The sequence below is a fragment of the Ammospiza nelsoni genome, chromosome 3 (assembly GCF_027579445.1).
Source record: "Ammospiza nelsoni isolate bAmmNel1 chromosome 3, bAmmNel1.pri, whole genome shotgun sequence".
Lineage (NCBI taxonomy): Eukaryota > Metazoa > Chordata > Aves > Passeriformes > Passerellidae > Ammospiza > Ammospiza nelsoni.
Window position 1 is genome coordinate 14,960,891 of NC_080635.1, and position 19,875 is coordinate 14,980,765.

General features: G+C 39.1%; 1 protein-coding gene across 8 annotated transcripts in view; it reads left to right on the forward strand.

The window, feature by feature from the left end:
* Positions 1–19,875, forward strand: part of EHBP1 (EH domain binding protein 1) — a 206,796-nt gene that overhangs the window by 90,810 nt on the left and 96,111 nt on the right. For all 8 annotated transcript variants that reach the window (XM_059467501.1, XM_059467502.1, XM_059467503.1 and 5 more), the window contains 2 exons: positions 3,550–3,802; positions 10,124–10,307. In XM_059467501.1, coding sequence (XP_059323484.1) covers positions 3,550–3,802; positions 10,124–10,307 — 437 coding nt within the window. The remainder of the gene's footprint in view (positions 1–3,549; positions 3,803–10,123; positions 10,308–19,875) is intronic.

A 19,875-nucleotide genomic window follows, 5' to 3' on the forward strand; every position in this document is an offset into this window, starting at 1 on the left:
TTCCAGAATCTGGCACAAGAGCAGCTGGTGCTTCTGCTGGAGTAATACTTCTACCTGTCTTGTTGTCACTCCTACCCCTGTGGCTTTATTACTTAATCATGCAAAATTATTTTGTGTTTGACCCTTAATGTGCCAAACTGCAAGCATCTTTTACTTTTTTTTTTAATTTATATCAATGTAGAGACTGGAGTCCTTGTGGAGCTGTGGTGAATGATGTGGGGAAAGCAAGGGAATCTGTGCTGCCTTCTGAATGTAAAAGCAGCTTCAAGAGGGAAATAGACCCCTTCTAAGCTGTTGTATCTTTAGTCTGCCAAAGTGCACTTCTCACCATCATTAGCTCTTTGAGAAACTGAGTCTGTTACAGAAAAGTGACAGGTGACAGTGGGTGTGACTTTAAGAGCAGTGCTGTTGAGTCATCATCACAACAACTTATTTTGTTCCTGAGAAGCTTGTGATGACCAACATTTGATACAAAAGTGTTCTAAAGCATTTCAGAGACCTCATGGGAGAGAACCTGATTGGGTTCAGATGGGGACCTTTGTGGGAACCCTCTGTCCCTACATTGAAGGAAGCAGAAGGGGGAGGAAAATGGAATCCTGAATGGCAAGAGTAGAGAGAATGAGTAGCCAAGTTAAGTGGGTTTTAGCTGAGCCTCTACAAAATTCTGCCTCTAAAAGTGTCATGAGAATGATATTTTTAGAAGCTTTTAAAATTTCAGCATGTGTGTAGGATTTTGTGAAATATTTTAGTTAACAACAAGCCAGAGGTGTCTGAGCACTTATATGTAACACTGTGTGTGTAAGGCCAAACATGTAGTTCCTGTTGAGCCTATGAAAAAGAGAAAGAATTTTGTCATAGTTAGGGTTACAGCACTTGATCCAGTGTTGAAATAGAAAGAATTGCAAAAACCATTTGCATTGCCCCTTATAATGTATCAGATTTAAACAAGCATTTAACTCATTGTTTCCAGGAGACACTTAAAAGCAAATTAAAAATAAAAGATTACAACATAATTTTAAGAGATTGTTTCCCTGAATGTTTTTAACTTCATGATGTATTACTGACTTTCCTTCTTGTGTGTTATGAGAAGGTTTCCCTCAGATATGATAATGTGTATTTATCAACAGATTCATGTGCAGGTGCAATGATCCATCATATGGAGTTGCAGAAGCAGCTATTTGTGGTTGTCCACTCTCTTGATAAAATATTCTAATATTTGAGCAAGGTTTAAAATTGTAAAAAGTTTGGTTAAAGCTTTGTCAATAAGCCACACTATTTGAACAAGGTATTAGTCCTTTCTTTCTGCATTTCATTAGTTATTTTTGCTTTGTGTATGGAACTGTCTTCTGAGGACACATCTCCAGAGCACTTCTGCTTGCTCTAGTTCATCAAATCACCAAATTTGTGGGTAATATTTGAGTAGTATTCTGACTACCATGAGCTTCAAGGCATGGTGTGTGCAGTATATACAGTGAGGGTGGGATTTGACTCCCCTGACTTTAAAAACAGTTTGGACGTGTAAGCTTTGAGTGTCAAGGAGTCAGCTCAGCTGCAAACACCCACACTGAGGACATCTCAGGGCAAGCAGAGTGAAGCTTTTGCTGGCCTTGGCCGCCTGCACTGGAGACTAGAATGACCTATGTCTATATGGAACCACTTTTCTAGTTTAGCTTAAAATAAATGAACAGATACATTTTAGATATTGGGCTCTGCTCTATTTCATCTATAGTACTCTGAGGGATTCTTGCTTGATTTGATCATATTTGTGCATTTAAGAATTTCTGCCTTGAATGCTTTCTTTTCCCTTTTCAGTTAAGCTATAGACCTTCAATGTTATTTCACTATGGCTTTCTCTGAAACAGCTTTCTTCAAAGGATGTGGGCTTATGATCACATCACCCATAACCTAGGGTTAACACACATACTGCTGAGCAGTAACTGCACTTTCTCCCAGCATAAGTTCCCAATAGTTTATCCCTTCTCTTAAGGGATAAGCATTTACTCTGTTGTAGGAGTGAACACGTGCACTGCAGCTGACATACTGCAAGCACACACCCTGACTTTTTCCTGCAGTTGTTTGTCTGTATGGCCATGTTCCAGCTTGGGTCTCCTCCACAGGCTGCAGGTGGATCTCTGTAGAGCTGAGAAGAGCTAAAGCCTTTCCTGCTCTGAGCCTTTGCTCTGATCCAGTGACTAGTCCAGTGCACAGAGAGGTGAAGTCAGGGATCATATTCCTATCCAGCTAGGAATGGCTCTGGTTCACACTGTAAGTTAGAGCTGGTCACACTGCATGGGGTAGGGCTTTCCATCACCTTGGGCTGTGCTAATGGCTGGGTTCAGGGTGAGCTGGATGTTTGCTAGCAGGGTAGGAACTCTCACATTTTCTAGCAATTTGCCAGGATTAGCAGCTTTGGTACCTCATCCATCCAAGCTCACCTAAGCACAGTGCTTCCCTTTGTTCATTGTGTGACTAGAGAGTTCATCTTCCCAAGTATTTCTTCAGTGAAAAATCCACTTAGAAGTCCATCTTTTTATTTTTTAGACTCTTGTCACAAATAACTTTTAGAGTTGCTCTGTTAACCTTAGAAGTATGTTTAGTCCAGTTTTGTAACCATATCTCTGAAAAGCACACACTTGTTGTTAAGAATAACATGGATATGGTTATTGAAAGTTAGGTTTTAATGATGCTGCATTGAAGTTCCTATTTGTGTGGATTTTGAAAGTATATCACATCTGGTATTGAACAGAGCTGCTGATTATTTGATGCTGCAAGAACAGTAAAATTAACATTACCTGTTTGTCTTTGTTACAAATGTTGTATTGCTGTATGGGAATTGGCATTATTCAGTATGCAGAAGCCATTCAGTGTAGAATAACAGACACTGCAGAAAGGACATTACACAGAGAACAGCATGCAGCTCCAGCTTGTACAACTTTTTGTTGTACAATCCAAATAAAAGATGAGTGATTTGATTATCTGTCTCTTTAGGGTTAATTTAAATCAGTTTTTACAGTGAGATTATGTATTGTTAACAGAGGCACATGTGTTTTGGTATGTAATTACTGGTCATACTTAATAGCTGATTTTTAGTTCAGTAATTTTAAGAAATTAAAAGGCCACCTACTTACTATCACCATTTTAAAATCCAGTATTATTATAAAATGCAGAATGTCTTTTGTATTTATTCAAAACTCAAATAAATAATTAGGAACATTTTGTTAGGACACAAATTGGCAAATAGTTTGTGAAAATGTTTTTATATCTGTTGTGATGCCATTTATATGACAAATAACTGATGTTGCAGGAGCTGTAGTAAGTGAGAAAATGAAGCCTATTCAATCAATATAGTCTAAATTAAAAGACCTTTTGAAAGACCTATTTTGGAATAAACAAGCATGAAAATTCACCTTAGGCTATAACTTCATGTATTGAGAGTTAAGAAGCAGACCTTTTCATATGCCTTTAAAATATAAAGATCTGATTAAATGGTTTCAATTTTTTAATTTGTTAAATCTGTTTAATTTTCTTTTTGTTGTTGTTATTTGGTAGAACTCCACCCTGAAAGAGCTTCATCTTCAAAGCCAGATGAAAGTTTCTATGGTGACAGTTACAATCCCTTCAAGGATGAAGATGCCCCAGAGTACTTAAACCCATTTGATGAGCCAGATCACCCACCTGAAGCACCTGGAATTGTAAGAGATTCTCCTCCACAACCTGCAAAAAGGAAAAACATCAGGCCAGTGGATATGAGCAAATACCTCTATGCAGATACCTCTAAAGCTGAGGAGGAAGAGCTGGATGAGTAAGTATGATTCTCCATCTTTCAGCAGCTTTGCAGGCATTAGTAGTGGGATCCCTGGCTTAATCTTGAGGTGTATTGGGTTGGACCATGGTGATCCTTAATCACCTCCTTAGGACAGACTCATCCTTGGGCAGCTCAGCAGCAGGAAATACCATACCCCCAGGTCATGCTATTCATTTGAACATGATCAGTGAGGAACTTTCCTTTGCCTTATTGATAGCAAACAACTTGATAGGGAGCAAGTCTGGGACCTTTCTGACACTTCGTGCCCTGACAATTGCAAATGAATCAGAAATCAAAGGAGCAAGACCTTGGGCCTTCTTCTCCTTTTTGCCATTATTTTTACTACAAAAAAAATAATAATTTTTGCCAATGATAACAGGGAGTTTGTTTTATCTTGATGCAGTATGTAAAAAGGAAGAGGATTTTGCATAGTGCCCAGTACATTTTTGAGATTCTCGTAAACTGAATATATATGGGAACAGTAACACCATATGCACTTACTTAGGTTGTTTCTTTCAGCATGACCTCACATAAAACTTTTATAAACTCACACTGACTGCCTTGTATTACAGTATAGAAACTATCAGGAAGAGAGAACTTTTTGCAATTCCATGGGAGGTTGGAAGGTGCATCCTTAATCCTTGTTTGTGGTCATTAGTCACCAACCACACCACTCATGAGACAGTTTATGGTGATTACATCTGAGCAATTTTACAGACAACAATTCTAATTAACATTTAATTTTGCATTATTTAATGAGATTTATCATGGCATGACATTTACATTGCTTCAGTATTAACAGAGATACGGTATCAGCATCATCCTGTTTCTCTGTAGATAGCTGTGGTCTAGGAAATGGAAGGATTCCCAGGCACTCTAATAGAAACATATGAAGGGCCATGCAGTTTTTTTTTTTCCTTTTAAAGCTCTGTAGCCATGGATTTAATGTTGATGTTTGGTCTGTGAAAAATAAAAGAAAAAAAAGAAATAAAGGGTGTTGGGAATGATGCCTCTGCCAGCTCCATTTGTCAGGACAGTGCCTGAACAAACACCTGTGTCTTCAGAGCACAGAGTGATCACACTGACAACCACACCAGGCATTTCTGGTCATTCCCTGGTCACCACAATCTGTAGGGAATAAAAATGTGTGCATTTTACACCCACCAAGGTACAGGTGTAGAGGACAGCAAAGATTGGAAGGAGCAGAAAGAGAAAAAGCCACATGGATGAGCAAGTAAAGAATTTTCTGTTTTCTGTTTCTACTTCCATTTCCACCCTAAGCACATCTATGCCAAAGGGGCTTGTGGCAGGATTGTAACCCTTCCTTTTGCTGTGTACTGGACTTTAGCCCTTGGTTAACAACAGCCTCCTTCTTGTTTTAATTCCATTTGCTTCATTGTTTTTTTCCCCAAAGATAAAGATAAATCCATAGGTGGATTCTACTTGAACATAAAGCTGGTCTGTATTTTCGTGATAAAGCAGTGTCCCATGGGAAGATGGAAGGATAAAGAGTCAGTAAACACTTTAAAATCAACTTTTTACATCTTTTATGAAAGTTTTTTATGTCCTGACCCCCAAGGTAGTCTTCCTCCCCATATTTTCCTCTGAAGTTACAGGAGTAATACATCATACAAAAAGACCTGGGGATCATTTGTTGAGTGCATTGGGTAGAGGTGTGGCAAGGAGCACCCTTGAATCTTTATACTGAAACACTCTGGAGGAATGAGTGAATGATAAAAATCCAGTCTAGAAACACAGGACATGTAATATTAGATCACCTCTACAAACACTGTTTTGCCTCATCTCATGTCCTTAATTTTCAAATTTTTAAGTAGAAACATTTAGCCTTTTGCTAAGGCATGGTCTGGTGAGCACCAAAGGCAAAATTTTTGCAGGCAGTGCCAGTTGGTGTGGGTTTTGGGTGCCCTCAGTCATGAGGGTTTATGTCTAGGTGTGTATTGTTTTTACCTACTGTGAATACAATGGGTTTATTATCTGCATAAGTGGGTAATCTTCCAAGCCTACTGAAGTCTAGGTTTCCGTGTCAGTTTGTGGCAGAGAGTTCCACAAGAAAACAAGATCTCTAATGCAATGTGTTTCTTCTGTTGATTGTAAATAAATTCCCTTTCCAATCCCATACTGTCTCTTCTGCTGGCTTATCAAAACAGCAATTAGTAATATTGGATTTACCTGTCATAAACATTTGTTGTCTTGTCTGTCTCTAGCATGTTCACCTTTCCTTGTCACTTGTCTAAGTGCTAACTTTTTCGATCTCTCTTCATACAGAAGTCTCTTCATCTCTCTAATCATTTCCACCGCCCGTCTCTGGACCTTGTTATTTCTTCTGCTATGTGTCTATTTTAAGATGTGTTGACTTGGCCTGAGCAGTGTATTCAAGACAAAGCTGAACAACTGAGTCATATCATGAGAATAGAAAACTTTGCATGTTATTTTCAACCTCTCTCATAACATCTTGTTTTTTGAGTTTTTAAAAATTCTCTTTCATTTTCGACTACCACTGGTCAAGGGCTGTCTCCAGGTGTCCTTTTGAACCTGTAGGTGGAAGGCATGAAACGGAAGAAATGGAAGGCCCCTGATTTATTGATTATCCGGAAATACAATGTATTTTTACCCCCATGTCTTAATTATTAATTGGAGTTCCCTTAATGTACTGCTTGGCATTTTCCCCTTACCTTTTGTGTGGAGTGCAGTGATGTGTGCTGAGAGCATGGACACAGCAGTTAGCATCAGGAGCCTTGTCCCTGGCACTGTGCCCTGGCAGATCCCTAGTTCTGATTCTGGACTCGGAGCTTACACCAAGTGCCCCAAGAGCTGAACTCTGACTCCAGTTTTGTAACAGACTCTCACTGTAATCATGTAAAAGGTACTTGGCCTCAGTGCACCTCTGTGAAGGATTTACCTGGGGTGATTCGCTTCTTTGAAATGTATTTGACTAATGTTTGTGAAGAGAGCTAATGCTTCATAGCACACACAAAGCACAGTCACGAGCACAAGCATCATGAGGCATTGCATGGCACAGAGGGACTTAGGTGAGACAGTGCATTTACTGCTGCAAAACTGTGCTCTCAAAACATACTTCCTCTGGCTAAATTCTCATACCTAGCTGAAGATAAGGAACACATTTTGTTAGTTTGGACATTTCACCAATAGTGTAAAATTCTGCTTTTGTCTTTCTGAATTTTATACATTAATATCTACCTGTTAGTGAAGGATGGCACACCTAGTGAAGTTAATTATTTTAAAATAGCACAGCTCACAACTGCTTAATGTATAATGCTTTCAACCTTAGTTCTTGTGATTGGCAAAATTGCCTGACCTTTTAACCTGCCATGCTGACAGCTTTGGGTTTCCTGCTCAGTAAAATGTTTATTTTTAAATTTCTTTTCAGCTAACTGGTAAGACTGATCAAAATAATTTTTAAATTGGTCAGAATAAAACTTGCTTTCCAATATCATTTGGCTCTGTGGCTTCTTATCTCGTTAATCATTGTATGGCTTAGAATTACGCTGTGTAATTGGCAAGGCTATCGAGTTGCCATCTGTTGAAGTTGCCTGTTGCACAAGAAGCCACAAGCCACCACATTGGCAGTGAGTTTAATGACAGGTATCTTGTCAGGTCTGAATTCTTTAAATTTTGTGGAGGACAGCCTGGTGTCTCTTTGGACAAATTATTTTGTGTGAAACCATTAAATAACTTCACAGAACCAGTAAATATGGGGTTGACTTCAGAAAAAAAGTGCTTTAATATTTTCTAGCTAAGGCTCTTTTCAACCAGACTTTTCAGATGCCTAATTTCTATTAGAGCCGTGTGGAAGCTGTTGGACCAAACTCTACTATATATATCAGATCCTCATGACTTCAAACTTGATAGTTTGTTCAGGACAGAACCATTTTGGTTGGTTTTTTTCCTGTATTAACATTATTTTTCAAAAATCTTGCTCAATTTTTGTAAGGCAAATTAAGGGTAGTGCAGAGAGGAAGGTGGAAGGTAGCACATGTGTATGTCTGTTCTGTGCATGTACCTGTGTCTGTTTCTGTGACCAAAATGTGAGGGTTTAGCCTGGCTTTCAAGCAAGTTCTTCTCTAGAGGAAGAAGTCCTTTTAGCACTTCCTTCTGGTGGGTGCAGAGAGCAATTTTTCAGGATGACACCTGCAGTGCAGGCAGTTCTGGAGCTTAAAAATTCAAAAGATAGTTCTTCCAGACCTGTTTACTCTCATTGATAAGGTGTTGGGTTTTTTCTCACCCCAGATAATTTTAACACCTTACAAATACACCTTTCTAATTCTGAGGTAAATTCCTGCCAAACATGCTGTGCCTGTTGGCTGTTCCAAAGGCTGACTTGTTGAACTAAATAAAAACCTTGTGCTGTCCCATAGAATGCATTGTTCTTCAGCCTTTATCTCTTTTATCTTCATTTTCACCTCCCTTTGAACTCTCTGGTGTCTGAAGGCAGCTGAGCTGGGCTGTCAGCTAAATTAGAGCTCCTGACAGCTGGATGCATTCTCCACTCCAGCCTGAATGCCTCCTTTTCCTGCTGCCTCCCATAGAAAGCACCCTTCTGTTTCCATTAAACTTGTTCCTTTGGTTGCCTTTAGTTTTGATTGTGCTGGTGGCTTTGCACTTGATGGGCAGCAAAGTGGGAGCCCCTGGAAGTTGCCTTCAGTCAACAAATGAGTTATTTTAGTGCTAGTCTTTCTTTTTGCTTCAGGAGTTGGGTGTCTTTTTCTGTAAGGAACAGAAGCAGCAGATTGTTAGAAAGATCTGGAGATTTTGTGCCAGATTTTCACTTACATGCTTTGGTAAATGTTGCCTTTCAAAAGTAGATTTCTGTGGTGTGGGTTATTAATTGCTTGCTTTTTCCCAGTGAAAACAGGATTACTGTAAGTTGCATTAAAATAAAGTCTAAAGTTTGTCTGTTTTCAGAGACTGGAACCTGTTTTTATACTATGAGTACAAAGGAAGGAGAGAAATTTGATGTTGTGTGGAACGCAACTGGATGAATAGTTGGTTATTACTGCTGTTGTAGTTCTTAAAAATAGTGTATACTCTTAAAAATAGTGACTCTGATCCCAAAAGGAATTTGTTAATGGATCTAGCCAGGTAGACTTTTATTTAATGCATTAGTGTTTCCATCCAGAGTTGAATTCTAAGGGACTTCAAGGGACTGAGGTTATTTGTTGTGGTTGGCTACACTGCATGTAATAACTGTATGCAGATAGGTTGTGGGAATCATAGTTTGAGATATGTGATAAATATATCTTGCAGGGGAAAGAGGGACCGGAAAAGAATAAATTAATGTATCCATTTCATAACTAACTGTCCAGTTTTGGATTGCAAAATGTGAAAAGCAAATAGTATTAATAATGAAATAATTCAGTGCAAAAAAGATTCCCTTAAGTATGCTTAGCAGGATACAAAGCTGCTGTAGAAGAAGCCATTATTTGATATATTATTGATTGATTGATACTTGATGTATCAAGCTAACATAAAATTTGTCAGGATTTGGTTATGGAGGTATTTACTTAGGGTGGTACAAATGCAGAGTTGGAACACAAACACCCAAGTTAAGGATAATTCTTTGGACTGCATCTACTTGTTGGATGATGTTTACTCTGTAACATTCTCAAATAAGGTTTAGTTATAAAAACCACTTTCAAAATAGGTGATGCCTACTGGTGTCTGCAGAGAGATATGTGCAAGTCAGATGTGGTTTCTTACTCTGTTCCATTACCTAAAGTGTTTTCTTAAAATGGTGTGGCACCTGTAAGCTACAGAGTTTGAAATACACTGGAGGCTGAACGTGCACCCATGGAGGCCAAACTTTCCAAAACTGGACAGCCCAGAGTGAGGCCTCTAAAGCCCTGTGGGAGCATGGCTGTACCAGTTGCCTGATTCTTAATTGTTCTGATCAAAATGTCTTTGTCCTGTTCATTAGAGTGTTAAGCACCCAGCAGCTTCGTTCACATTTTTTGGTTTTGATCCTATCATAAAATCAGATCACTCTTTGATAAATAGTGAAGTATAATTGGAGAGTTAGCTTTATGCGGTTGATAAAACAACTGCAATTTACAGCACTCTATAAAAAATATGGAAATTGTGACTGAATAATGCCGTTTTAGCTGTTGTACCTCACTTTTCAATTGTATGAAAATGTAGTGTTTAAAAGTGTATAAAGGTAAAACATTCTTATGTGGGATAGTAAAAGCATTTTAGTCATTGACTTTCCTAAGCAGGTCTTATTTTTGGTTTTATTTCCAAGGAGATAGCAAAGAAATATGTTTCCCTTCTTTCAATTAGATCAAATCCATTTTATGAACCAAAACCAAGCCCTGCTTTAATTAAAGTTGCTCTGCAAGAACCAGAAAAGAAGATGAAAAGAAAGGCTCCTGAACCCCCAAACCTCTTGCCAAAGACAGAGATGGGCATGGGTGAGAACATGTCAGCAATTTCTGCATCAAGGGAGCTTTCTTCCTCTCCTAAGGTAAGCTTTTCATACCAAAATTTTGTCTTTGTTCATAAGAGTACCTTTCTGTGCATTGTAAACATCCTGTTTGTTTCTGCAGGCATCTTAAAGCTTTGCCAGTGCTTAATAAGGTGTTGGCTTGTCTCTGTTCACTTGGTTCATAGGGAGGGTGCAACAGTAGGAGCTGGTATTTTTTCTTTAAGGGTTTAATGACAACAGTAACAGTAACTGCAGTTTCAAAGAAAAGAGTCTTCTAGTAACCAATGTTACAGGACAGCTGGATATGCCATGGAGAAGGAAGAAAATCACGTTGAACAGTGCTTTGTCCTGATCTATCTATTCTAATGCTCCTAAGCCTTGCCCCTGTTGAAGAGTCTGTCTCCACATTTCTGTCATAAATCTGGGTTTTAAAAGCTTAGTACTGTATATTTGTATTGGGATTTATATGTGTTCAATTCCAAAGCTATGTTAAAGTAATTAAAAAAAAAAAGTCTACTCTAAATCAGATTAACTGCTTACTAGGTTTACTAGGTTTACCAACAGCTAACTAGATTAGCTGTTTAGAGTTAATTTCAGTGGAAGAGCTGTGGGTGTTTTATTACTACAAATGTATTACTACACAGCCAATTTCTGTCAGTGTGGATTTCAACTCCAGTGTTTCAGCAGTTAGCAACACTTGTGCTTTTTCTTTAAACAAAATAAACATTTAATAGTGTAAGTTAATGGACCTTTCTTAGAAATGAATGCCATACATTGTTTTAAAGGCCGGAAGATGAGGACAGAGTGGTTCCCTTCCAGTGTGTCTTGCCCAATGGATGCACATTATCATCTGGTTTGCCTTGAATCAGAGCTACTGTACTTCAGTTTCAGAATTGAGAGAAGCTACTTGTCATACCTGTCATTTCAGTGTGTAATTACTCAGCCAGATTGCTCACATGTCCTTGTCCACTCAGGCTCTGATTTGTTGTCATTTTACCACTCACTCAGCCTAAAGAGTATGAGACCAGAAATCTAATCTCTGTCTGCTCACTGCAAAACAAAACAGTGGAGTGAGACTACAAGTACACTTCACAAGTTATTATTCAAATGCAAAACCACCAGCAGGGATATATGAAATCAAAGCACAGCAGTTTTATAATGCTCTGAGATGGGATTCAGTCCTGTTAGCTGGAGTTTCTGTGTGAGTTTCTGCATGAAAAGTGACACATTATTTGATTTCTGGTGGAGTCTGACTCTTGGGTCAAAGCAAAATGGCCAAAGCAAAGCTTTCTGGTACTACCAAGGCTGTGAAGAGACATCTGTGGAGATTTTTATCAGATTGCTTGGTGGAAATTGTGTCCCCCTTGCTCATTGTTTGAGAGGTGTGTTTTTACAGATATGCATTCAAGGAAATGTGTCTCTGTGCTTCATACATGTCTTTGCTGTGCTGAAATAACATTTTACTGCTGAGTTTGGTTGTTGCAGTTTTTGTCTGCCCTAGATGAACCTTTAGAGTGTCTGAAGGGTGGAATTGATTTAGAAAAGATTCAGGCTCAAACTTGCTGAGAAGACTGTCCTGTTATGGACAGTCAGGTGGTTCCTACTTTTCTGTGTGGTGTTACTTGGTGAATATTTTGGTGCCTGCCTGCTTGCAGCCCACCTTTCTGCCCCTGACCCTGAGGCACAGCTGAGACCAGCACAGGTCCATGTGCTGAAACACTGATTTACATTAGGGCTGGGAGGGAAGGCAGAGCTCAGTGCTCACATGCTCTTTTATAGGAAAGCTTTAATTAATTTTTTTAACAGGATTTTGGAGGATAGGATACATTAAGGAAGGCTCCAAAGCAGATGTAATGTCCTGGTTCATTATATTACAGTGGAAAGTTTTGGTGAGTGGGTGTGTTAAAATATTGTACGGTCACTTGCAATGCAGAAAGCTTTCTGTGAGCATAGTCTTTTTTCTGTGCTTGAATTGTTTTGCACTCAGATCAAAAGCACTTTACTTGGAATGCTTCTTGAAATTCGGAAAAGTACTGGCGTTTAAAAGAAAAGAAACCGTTTTCACACAGAACAGTACAAAATAGTGTCCAGGTGGGACTTGGAGTGTTGGCACAAATTGACTTTCTCTATTATTGCTCAATAATAGAGAAAATATTTAGCAACTCTGGAAAAACTTCCATCCAAAAGTATAGGCACTATACAAACATGAACTTAGTACATGCCCTTATGTAAGGGAATAGTCCTATAGAGGTAAACTTAGGTAAAGGAAGTTAAATCATGTCAGTGTTTTGTCCAAGTTTGCTGTGCACAGAAAGTTTTGGGAGTTGTACCAGAGGCTAAGTGGTTTTAGCAGGTTCAGTTCCCTGTCTTGGTTGTTGTCATAGGAAGTGCCTGTGGAGCAGAAATGCTCATCTTTAAACTACACAAACACAGCATTAATATTAGAACTTCAGAGTTTAAGGGAAAATATTCCAAAAGCTCCTCTGTAAATCTTTGACAGAGTATTTGTTGCTCATTTTTCCTTCACATGCTAGTGGCATTCATCACATTGGGTGAATCCAAAAAAGCTCAAATTCTGTCATTGCCATCTACACACCAACAAGTTTATTGAGTGATGAGCAGTCAGTTACCTGTAGTAGCAAACCCTTTCCAAGCCTCTTCAGTGTCTTCCCCTTGAGCAGGTCCTTTTGATACTTGGAGATCCCCTGTCAGCTGTACTGGTGAGGAAGGATCAGTTATCTGTCTTAGATAAGACAGGGTTTAACACTCCATAAAGGTCCAGCTCTTCAGCCCACAGAATTAGCTCAGTATTTGCCATATCTGAGTTTGGAGGAAGTTTTGCTTACAAATTTTTTTATCTATTCACACTCCCTAAAGGAATATCTTAATTCTCTCCTGTATTGTGTATCTCCTCCAAATGAATCTGAGTCATGAGAGAGAGCTTACAATGCAGAGTCTGAGATCTGGAGTTACCCCACAGTTAATCATCTCAAATGACTTGAAAACGATGGTATGCTGACTCTATTTAGGTGAGTCTGACAAAGTGCAGAGCTGTAATTAAGCTCTTCAGTCATCAGACTGCTTCAGTGCTGTCAAGTCCAGCAGTGCTGAAGCCTTGTTGGGCCTGTTACTGTCATACATGTTACTGCTCTTTGCATGGTTTGGATAACCATGTTCTGCCTTTCACAGAGGTGATAGAGACTTTATATTTCCTTCATTTGTTGACTTTGTGAAAAACAAATATGGTCTCAGGCTCAAAATGTGGTATCAGACCAGTACATAGCATGCATATCAGTGCTCATCATTGTTTTATCTGATTACAAAATATACATATAAACTTCAGCAGGGTGAAATCTCAGCCAATTTCATATTTCTTCTATTTTGTGTGTGTTGAATTTATTTGAAAGAAGATCAGTCCCAGAGCTGGCACCTGTATCTTATAGTAGAGGAGCTAAAGCAATCTGTCTCTGCAAAATCAAGGATTTTATTGTCTTTGTGAGAATGAAGGGGCAGGAATGCTACTGAATTTATGTAGGGAGTAAAAAGTTATTTACTAGGGAGGAGGAAACAGGTCCTCAACCATAGCGTTATATTTAAATGTTAGAAGAAAATACTTGCACTGGATTGACATTTACTCATTGACTCATTGAAGGATAGCATATGCCCTTCACTTTCAGGAAACAATTCTGAGAGAGGCTTTTCTTGGGATTTGGTGTATTCAGTTTATTGCCAGACTTTAGCCAAAGCTCATGTTGATGCCTCATGAATCCATCAGGTTTCTGTCATTACCATTAACCTACTGAAAGTGAACAGCTATGTTGTATTTGGTGAATCCAGCTTGGTCTCACATCCTCTCTCCCATCTTCAGGGTCTGGAAGGCTGTGTTGGTTAAACACATTGCTTACAGAGTAACTGCTGCAGGCTGACAAGCTGCCAGCCTGAGATCTGGGAGCCCTCAGAGCTCCATCTCACACCTGCCTGCCCAGAGTCCCCCAGTGAATGAGACTCCTGCACTCCTGGGACTAGATCTTTCTCTGGCAATCCATGATTATATGAACAGACATAAAATTGATACCAGACCACAAGATGCTTTTTGAAGTTTACTTTGAATGGATTTTTAGTTATGCCTTGCAACTGATGAAAGTGTCTGGCACCAGGAGAGGATGATAAATCAGCTTAAGACTGTCATTATTGTATACACCATTCTTCCTTTGTCAAGATCATGGTGTTGCTGGTAGTCATGAAAACACAGGAGTTGGTTTTGGTGCTTTTAGACAAGAACTTGTGGTGGCCTTTAAGTCAGTGGAAGAGGAGAATACACATTCACATGGCAGTCCAAAGCCAATAGTAACATCTCTGTTTGTCACCATCATTGTTAAAGCTCTCTCTGTCTGTCATTTTAAAACTAAAATTAATTGTTTTGCATGCCAAGTAATAATCTGCTCTCTCATGCCAGACAAGCTAGCTGATTTAAGATCTAATGAAACATTTACAGGAAATACAGAATCATTTTCTGCATGACATGTGGTAATCCATCTCAATCCAGTATCCCTGGTAATCTGCTGTGTATCTGCAATGCTTCAGGATATTCAGGCTGTCCAGAAAGATTTCTGCCTGATAGACAGTTTGCCCTTCAAGCAGCAAAGGAGGTATAAATTACTTCCTTATGAAGGAAAAGAAATTCTCAGATACTTCTCAATGGAACAAGAAGGAGCCTGTAATTTTTTTTTTCCTTCTCATTCATTCTAAGACAGAATAAATGCTTAGAGGACAAAACAGGTAGGTTTAGTGGAAGAGGGGGAAGCGACAGATTCCCTCACAGCACCCAAGATATCAGAGATCCTAAAGTCTCCAGTTGCTTGTTTTCTCCACTTTTATTTACCTCAAGATTATCAATGCTATGTGACCAAACAGTAGGAAGATTTCATCCTAAAACACAGGCACAGTAATGCAGCTGAGTGGAGGAAGGACAGTAAATTCCACATGGGAGATGAAGATATCTCACTGTCTCTTGGCATCAAAAGTATCTCCAGTTGTCCATTCACATAAGACCTTCCCAGCTCTCTGGAACATCTTCTTCAATAATTTTGCTTCTTTTCAGCTTCATATTTGCTGCCAAGGAATTGTACAGCTCCTTCTCATGAGATCTTTGTCACTCCCTCTGTAGATAGATGGTTCAAGCCCAAGGAGGGCCTGGAAGGTACTGGATGGAATTGGAGGGTGTCTACTGTAATGAACTTAAGCAAAAAAAAAAAAAAAAAAAAAAAACACTCTAAGAAAATATGCCTTTACATGTAGTCCAAAGACATTTTTTCTATTAATAGGAAGAAAAACAAGCTGCACACATAATACGAACAGAGAGATAGTGAGATGATCATATGGAAGCACAGACAAGTCATCCAATTCGCTGCTTTTCAAGTGTTAAAGAGTAAAAGAGGCTCCATTTTTAATCCAATACTTAAGCAATTCCTTATTACTGTTTTCATGAGTTTTAAATGGTGTTTGTGAACTTTACTATGTTGCCCTCATATTATTTCCATGACTGGTGCCAACAGGAACCCACTGTTGGACATCAAGACTATAGAGGAAACCAAGCCTTTCCATGTTCTGTGTGTGGCTTTCTGCCCTTCTGACTGAGGTATCTTTTGCCCATGCTGTCAAAAATGTAGGTGCTTCTCTATAGTCACAGTATCTCCAAGAGAGATGCTTCCTTCAGAATTTGGGGGTTAAAACCCTCAACAATTTGCCCAAATGTTCTGCAGCAGGAGTTTTGCCCAGGGCTGGAGGCAGAGCTGAGCTGCTTCCATCTTCAGCCCCTTACTTCTCTCTCTGTCCTGGAAGCTGGAGTACCATCTGGATGGAATGGATGGATCCTCACGTGGTGGCTCTGCCACACTGGATGTTCTGCTCTGCAGGGAGCCAGTGCAGGCTGTGTGCTGAGCCAAGAGCCAGCAGAAGGCACTGCTTTCTGTGGCTATTGAGTGCTGTCCAGGAGCAGGGAATGGGATCCTCCCCTCTGTCATGAATTCCTTATGTATGGTGCTAAGCTGATCTCTTGAACCAGAATTTGGACTGTGGTGGTTTGTTTGTTGTTGGTTGTTTTTTTTTTCCTCAAGTTCACAGCTGCATCCAACCCGGATAAATTACCAGAGCTGTTGGCCTGACTGTAGTGCCATGCAGCTGACAGGGTGCTCTTTTGTGTCACATGAACTATCCTAAAACAAACATCTCTCTGTAAGATCAGGTCTTAGGTGACTCTCACTGAGGACTCAAAAGCATTAGCTTACAGTAATCTGGAGGTGGATTTCTTGTGGACCTCTGATTTTATTCAAATATATATATATATATATATATATATATATATATATATATATATATATATATATATATATATATATATATATATATATACACTATTACACAAAGGGTATTAAAAAAATGTATTTGTAACCATAATCTTTCAACACTTGATTTGGCAACTTTAAGTGCTGCTACTTATGTGTTTCACTGCTTCTTCTTTTGGTCCTTATTAGAAGTGGGGATGCAGAAAGCAGGTCTCCAGAGCTGTCCTGGAAAATATTTTTTATTGCAAATTAATATAAATAATATCCAGGTTGATAAATGCTTGACTGCTTCTGTCATTTTCAAAATTACTCTTTAAGGTATTTGTGCATTGTTGGTGCAATGTAGCTCCTACTGAAATGGATGGAAACTTTGTCAGTGCCTGCAGCAGTTCTGGGTTGCACCAGTTACCACTTCTGCAAAATGTCTGTGCAAGTAAGGTTTGGTAACTGCACTAGCATTGTGACATTCCAGGCCTCACTTTTCATATTTTAAATTTAAACTCACATTTACAAATTATACATCTCAGATTTGTTGTCATAAAACACTACTTCAGTAGTTGTGGAAAATGTGCATTGAGATTTCTGGAGCGCTGCAGTTCCTAAATATCAGCACTTCCATGGCAGTGTTTGGTTTCCCTCCCAGAGGACAAGGGAATTAGGCCCAGCCACTGGCTGGACAGCCAGAGCAGTCCTGGCCTGCCCAACCAGCTAAATGATAGCTCTGGTGAGATCTAGGCCAGCTTCTGAGAGATGTCTTCGGAAAATCCTTATCTCCAGTGAGGGCCTTTTATTTTATTCTATTTCCTGTGAGTTGTTTGCCTTCACTTCTCTGTCAGAAGGGAGCTGTGGGGAGGCAGGCAGGTGGCACAAGGCCATGGGCCCCTGATGTAGGTGCTGGAGGAGCACCTTCCTCTGTTCTGTCACCTGCAGGGCTTTGATTCTCATGCTGGGCTTCACAGACCCATGTTTAGGTCAAGCTTTGCTCTTTAAAAGGTAGAAAAAAGAAGGAACACTTCTTCTCTCCTAAGACCTTTTTCAACCATCATCATAACAAAAATCCTCAAAATCTTTGCAACAAAAAACTGAAAAAAGTCTGTCCTTTTTCTGTACAGTTTTGATACCTTATTATCAGGTTCCTTAACAAGAGCCACACAAGCAGAGTACAGGACAGCTTTTCAAATAAAAACTTAGTTCTTTCCAATGTTCCCTTGCACCTAACAAGGAGCTCAATGCAGTTTGTAGAAGCTGACATTGTAGAATTTGCCTTTTAGCTGTTACCCCGAGCTGGGGCTGGTTTAGATAAAGTCCTGGGTGCTCTCTCCACCATCCATGGCCCATCCATGGCCCCTGGTGCAGCACTCAGTGAAAGGAACACATTAACAATGTGCCTGGTTCTCAGCTTGCCTGAGGGATGGGTTTGGTTCATCGTGGTTGGCAAGCACCTCAAATTGGAAATTAGTGTGCATGAATAAATATTCCTTTGCTTCTGTCATGATGAGTTATGGACATATTACAAAAATAATTATCTTCCCTTCATAAATCAGTCTGATAGTTAACTTTGGTTTGCTTGCTAATTCACTGTTCCTGCTAAATGTTCTTTGGTTTGGGTCAGATACTTAAGCCTAGGAATAAATCACAGCTCTAAGCCGAAATGCTTTTTGTTGCTGGGAAAGAAAAGTAAGTCTAAAACCAAAATAGATGGCATTTGTAAGCAAATCAGCAGTGCAGTGATGGCCCTAAAATGAGGTGTTTGTATTAGCTGTTCTACCCTGCTTTGTAGGAGTATTTTTAGATAGAATTTTGCCTAATTTATTTAAAATTGTAATCACCATTAGTTTTAGGTGGGCAGGTTAGTGAAACAGATTTGTGAAGCTAGATGTATTCAGAGGTAAAATCCAGGAGATAAAGGGAATCCACTGGTGCCAGAAGCCTTAGGGCATGTGAAACGCTCAGATATTCTATGTGTATGTTGAACTCATACCTACCAGCAAATGCAAGTGAAGCACAAACCTTTTTAAAAGGAGAGCAAATCAAGCCAGTTAGAAGGAAAATGTTGTATTCCTGAGTTGCAAGGAGAAATATGTTGCCAATTCATAGTGCAACAGAGCTCTGGTGACAAGGGGCTGCATAATAAAGCGAGTCCTTGTGCGATAGTGCCGGCACACTAGCTGCATGTTCTACAGGAGCATTTTTTAGCCATGTTCAACAGTGTGCCTGCTATCACTCCTCCATTTGTTGAATTCAGGATGACCTTTGCATGAATAAAGTCAAATAGGATTAAGGCAGGAATTTTCAACAATGGGAAAGAGCAACAGATGTAGCCGACTTTGAACGTGGGAGGATTGTTGATGCACGGTTGCCTAAAGGGAGTGTCTGTGGTGACAAAAAAAGGGGCAGAAAAAACCCAACAATTTCCTAAAATATTAACTGCATAAAAGAAAAGAAAATAAATAGAAAACAATCCAAAGGAACTGAGTGATTCTGGTTTTTATTGGCATCAAGCTGAAGGCAGGGTTTTTTGATTCACTGCCTCCTTTTAAATCTATTTCTCTCTATTCTTTCAGCAGCAGAACTCTGTTCTCTGCAACTGTCACTATATGAGCTGTCTGAGGGGTTTGTTGCATGTACCATATTTTTAGATTCACATTTTTTTCAGAGTTCTTTTAAGGAAAACAAAAATTGTGTATACAGGAAAAATAAGATGTTGTTTTGCTGGAGAATGAGCCATTTGAATACAAAATCCAGATCCTGCTAATATTTTATGTTTTGATTTGTCCTGTGCAGAAGCATATAGATGGATCTCAAGTGAATATAGTGCAGGCACTCTGTACAGAGACTGTTAATAAAGGGGAAAAAAAGGTTAAAAATATGTTTAAAGCAAGAACCCTTTCTGATACAACTTAAGTAATTTTATGTGTAATTAGATATACCAAATTTATTTTTATCTCAATAAAAAGAGGGCATGCAAATGTATTTTACTTAGTGCCATTATTGACAAGAGCTGTTTTGCAGTTTAGCAGATAATTGTGTTAACTCCTGAATGATACTTCATAGTTTGTAGTAATGAGTAAGGCACAGAATTTAGATACCATTAATATGTCTAATTCAGACAAATCACTTTGAAAGGCAGTGTAGGAATAGCTTTTAAAGTGTGAATGAAATCATGTGCTCTGGCTCAATGAAAGGGATTTAAACGAGCTAGCTAGAAACTAAAGCCATTAAGGAAATCACCTTGTAAATGTTAAAAAAAATATTGGTGAGCT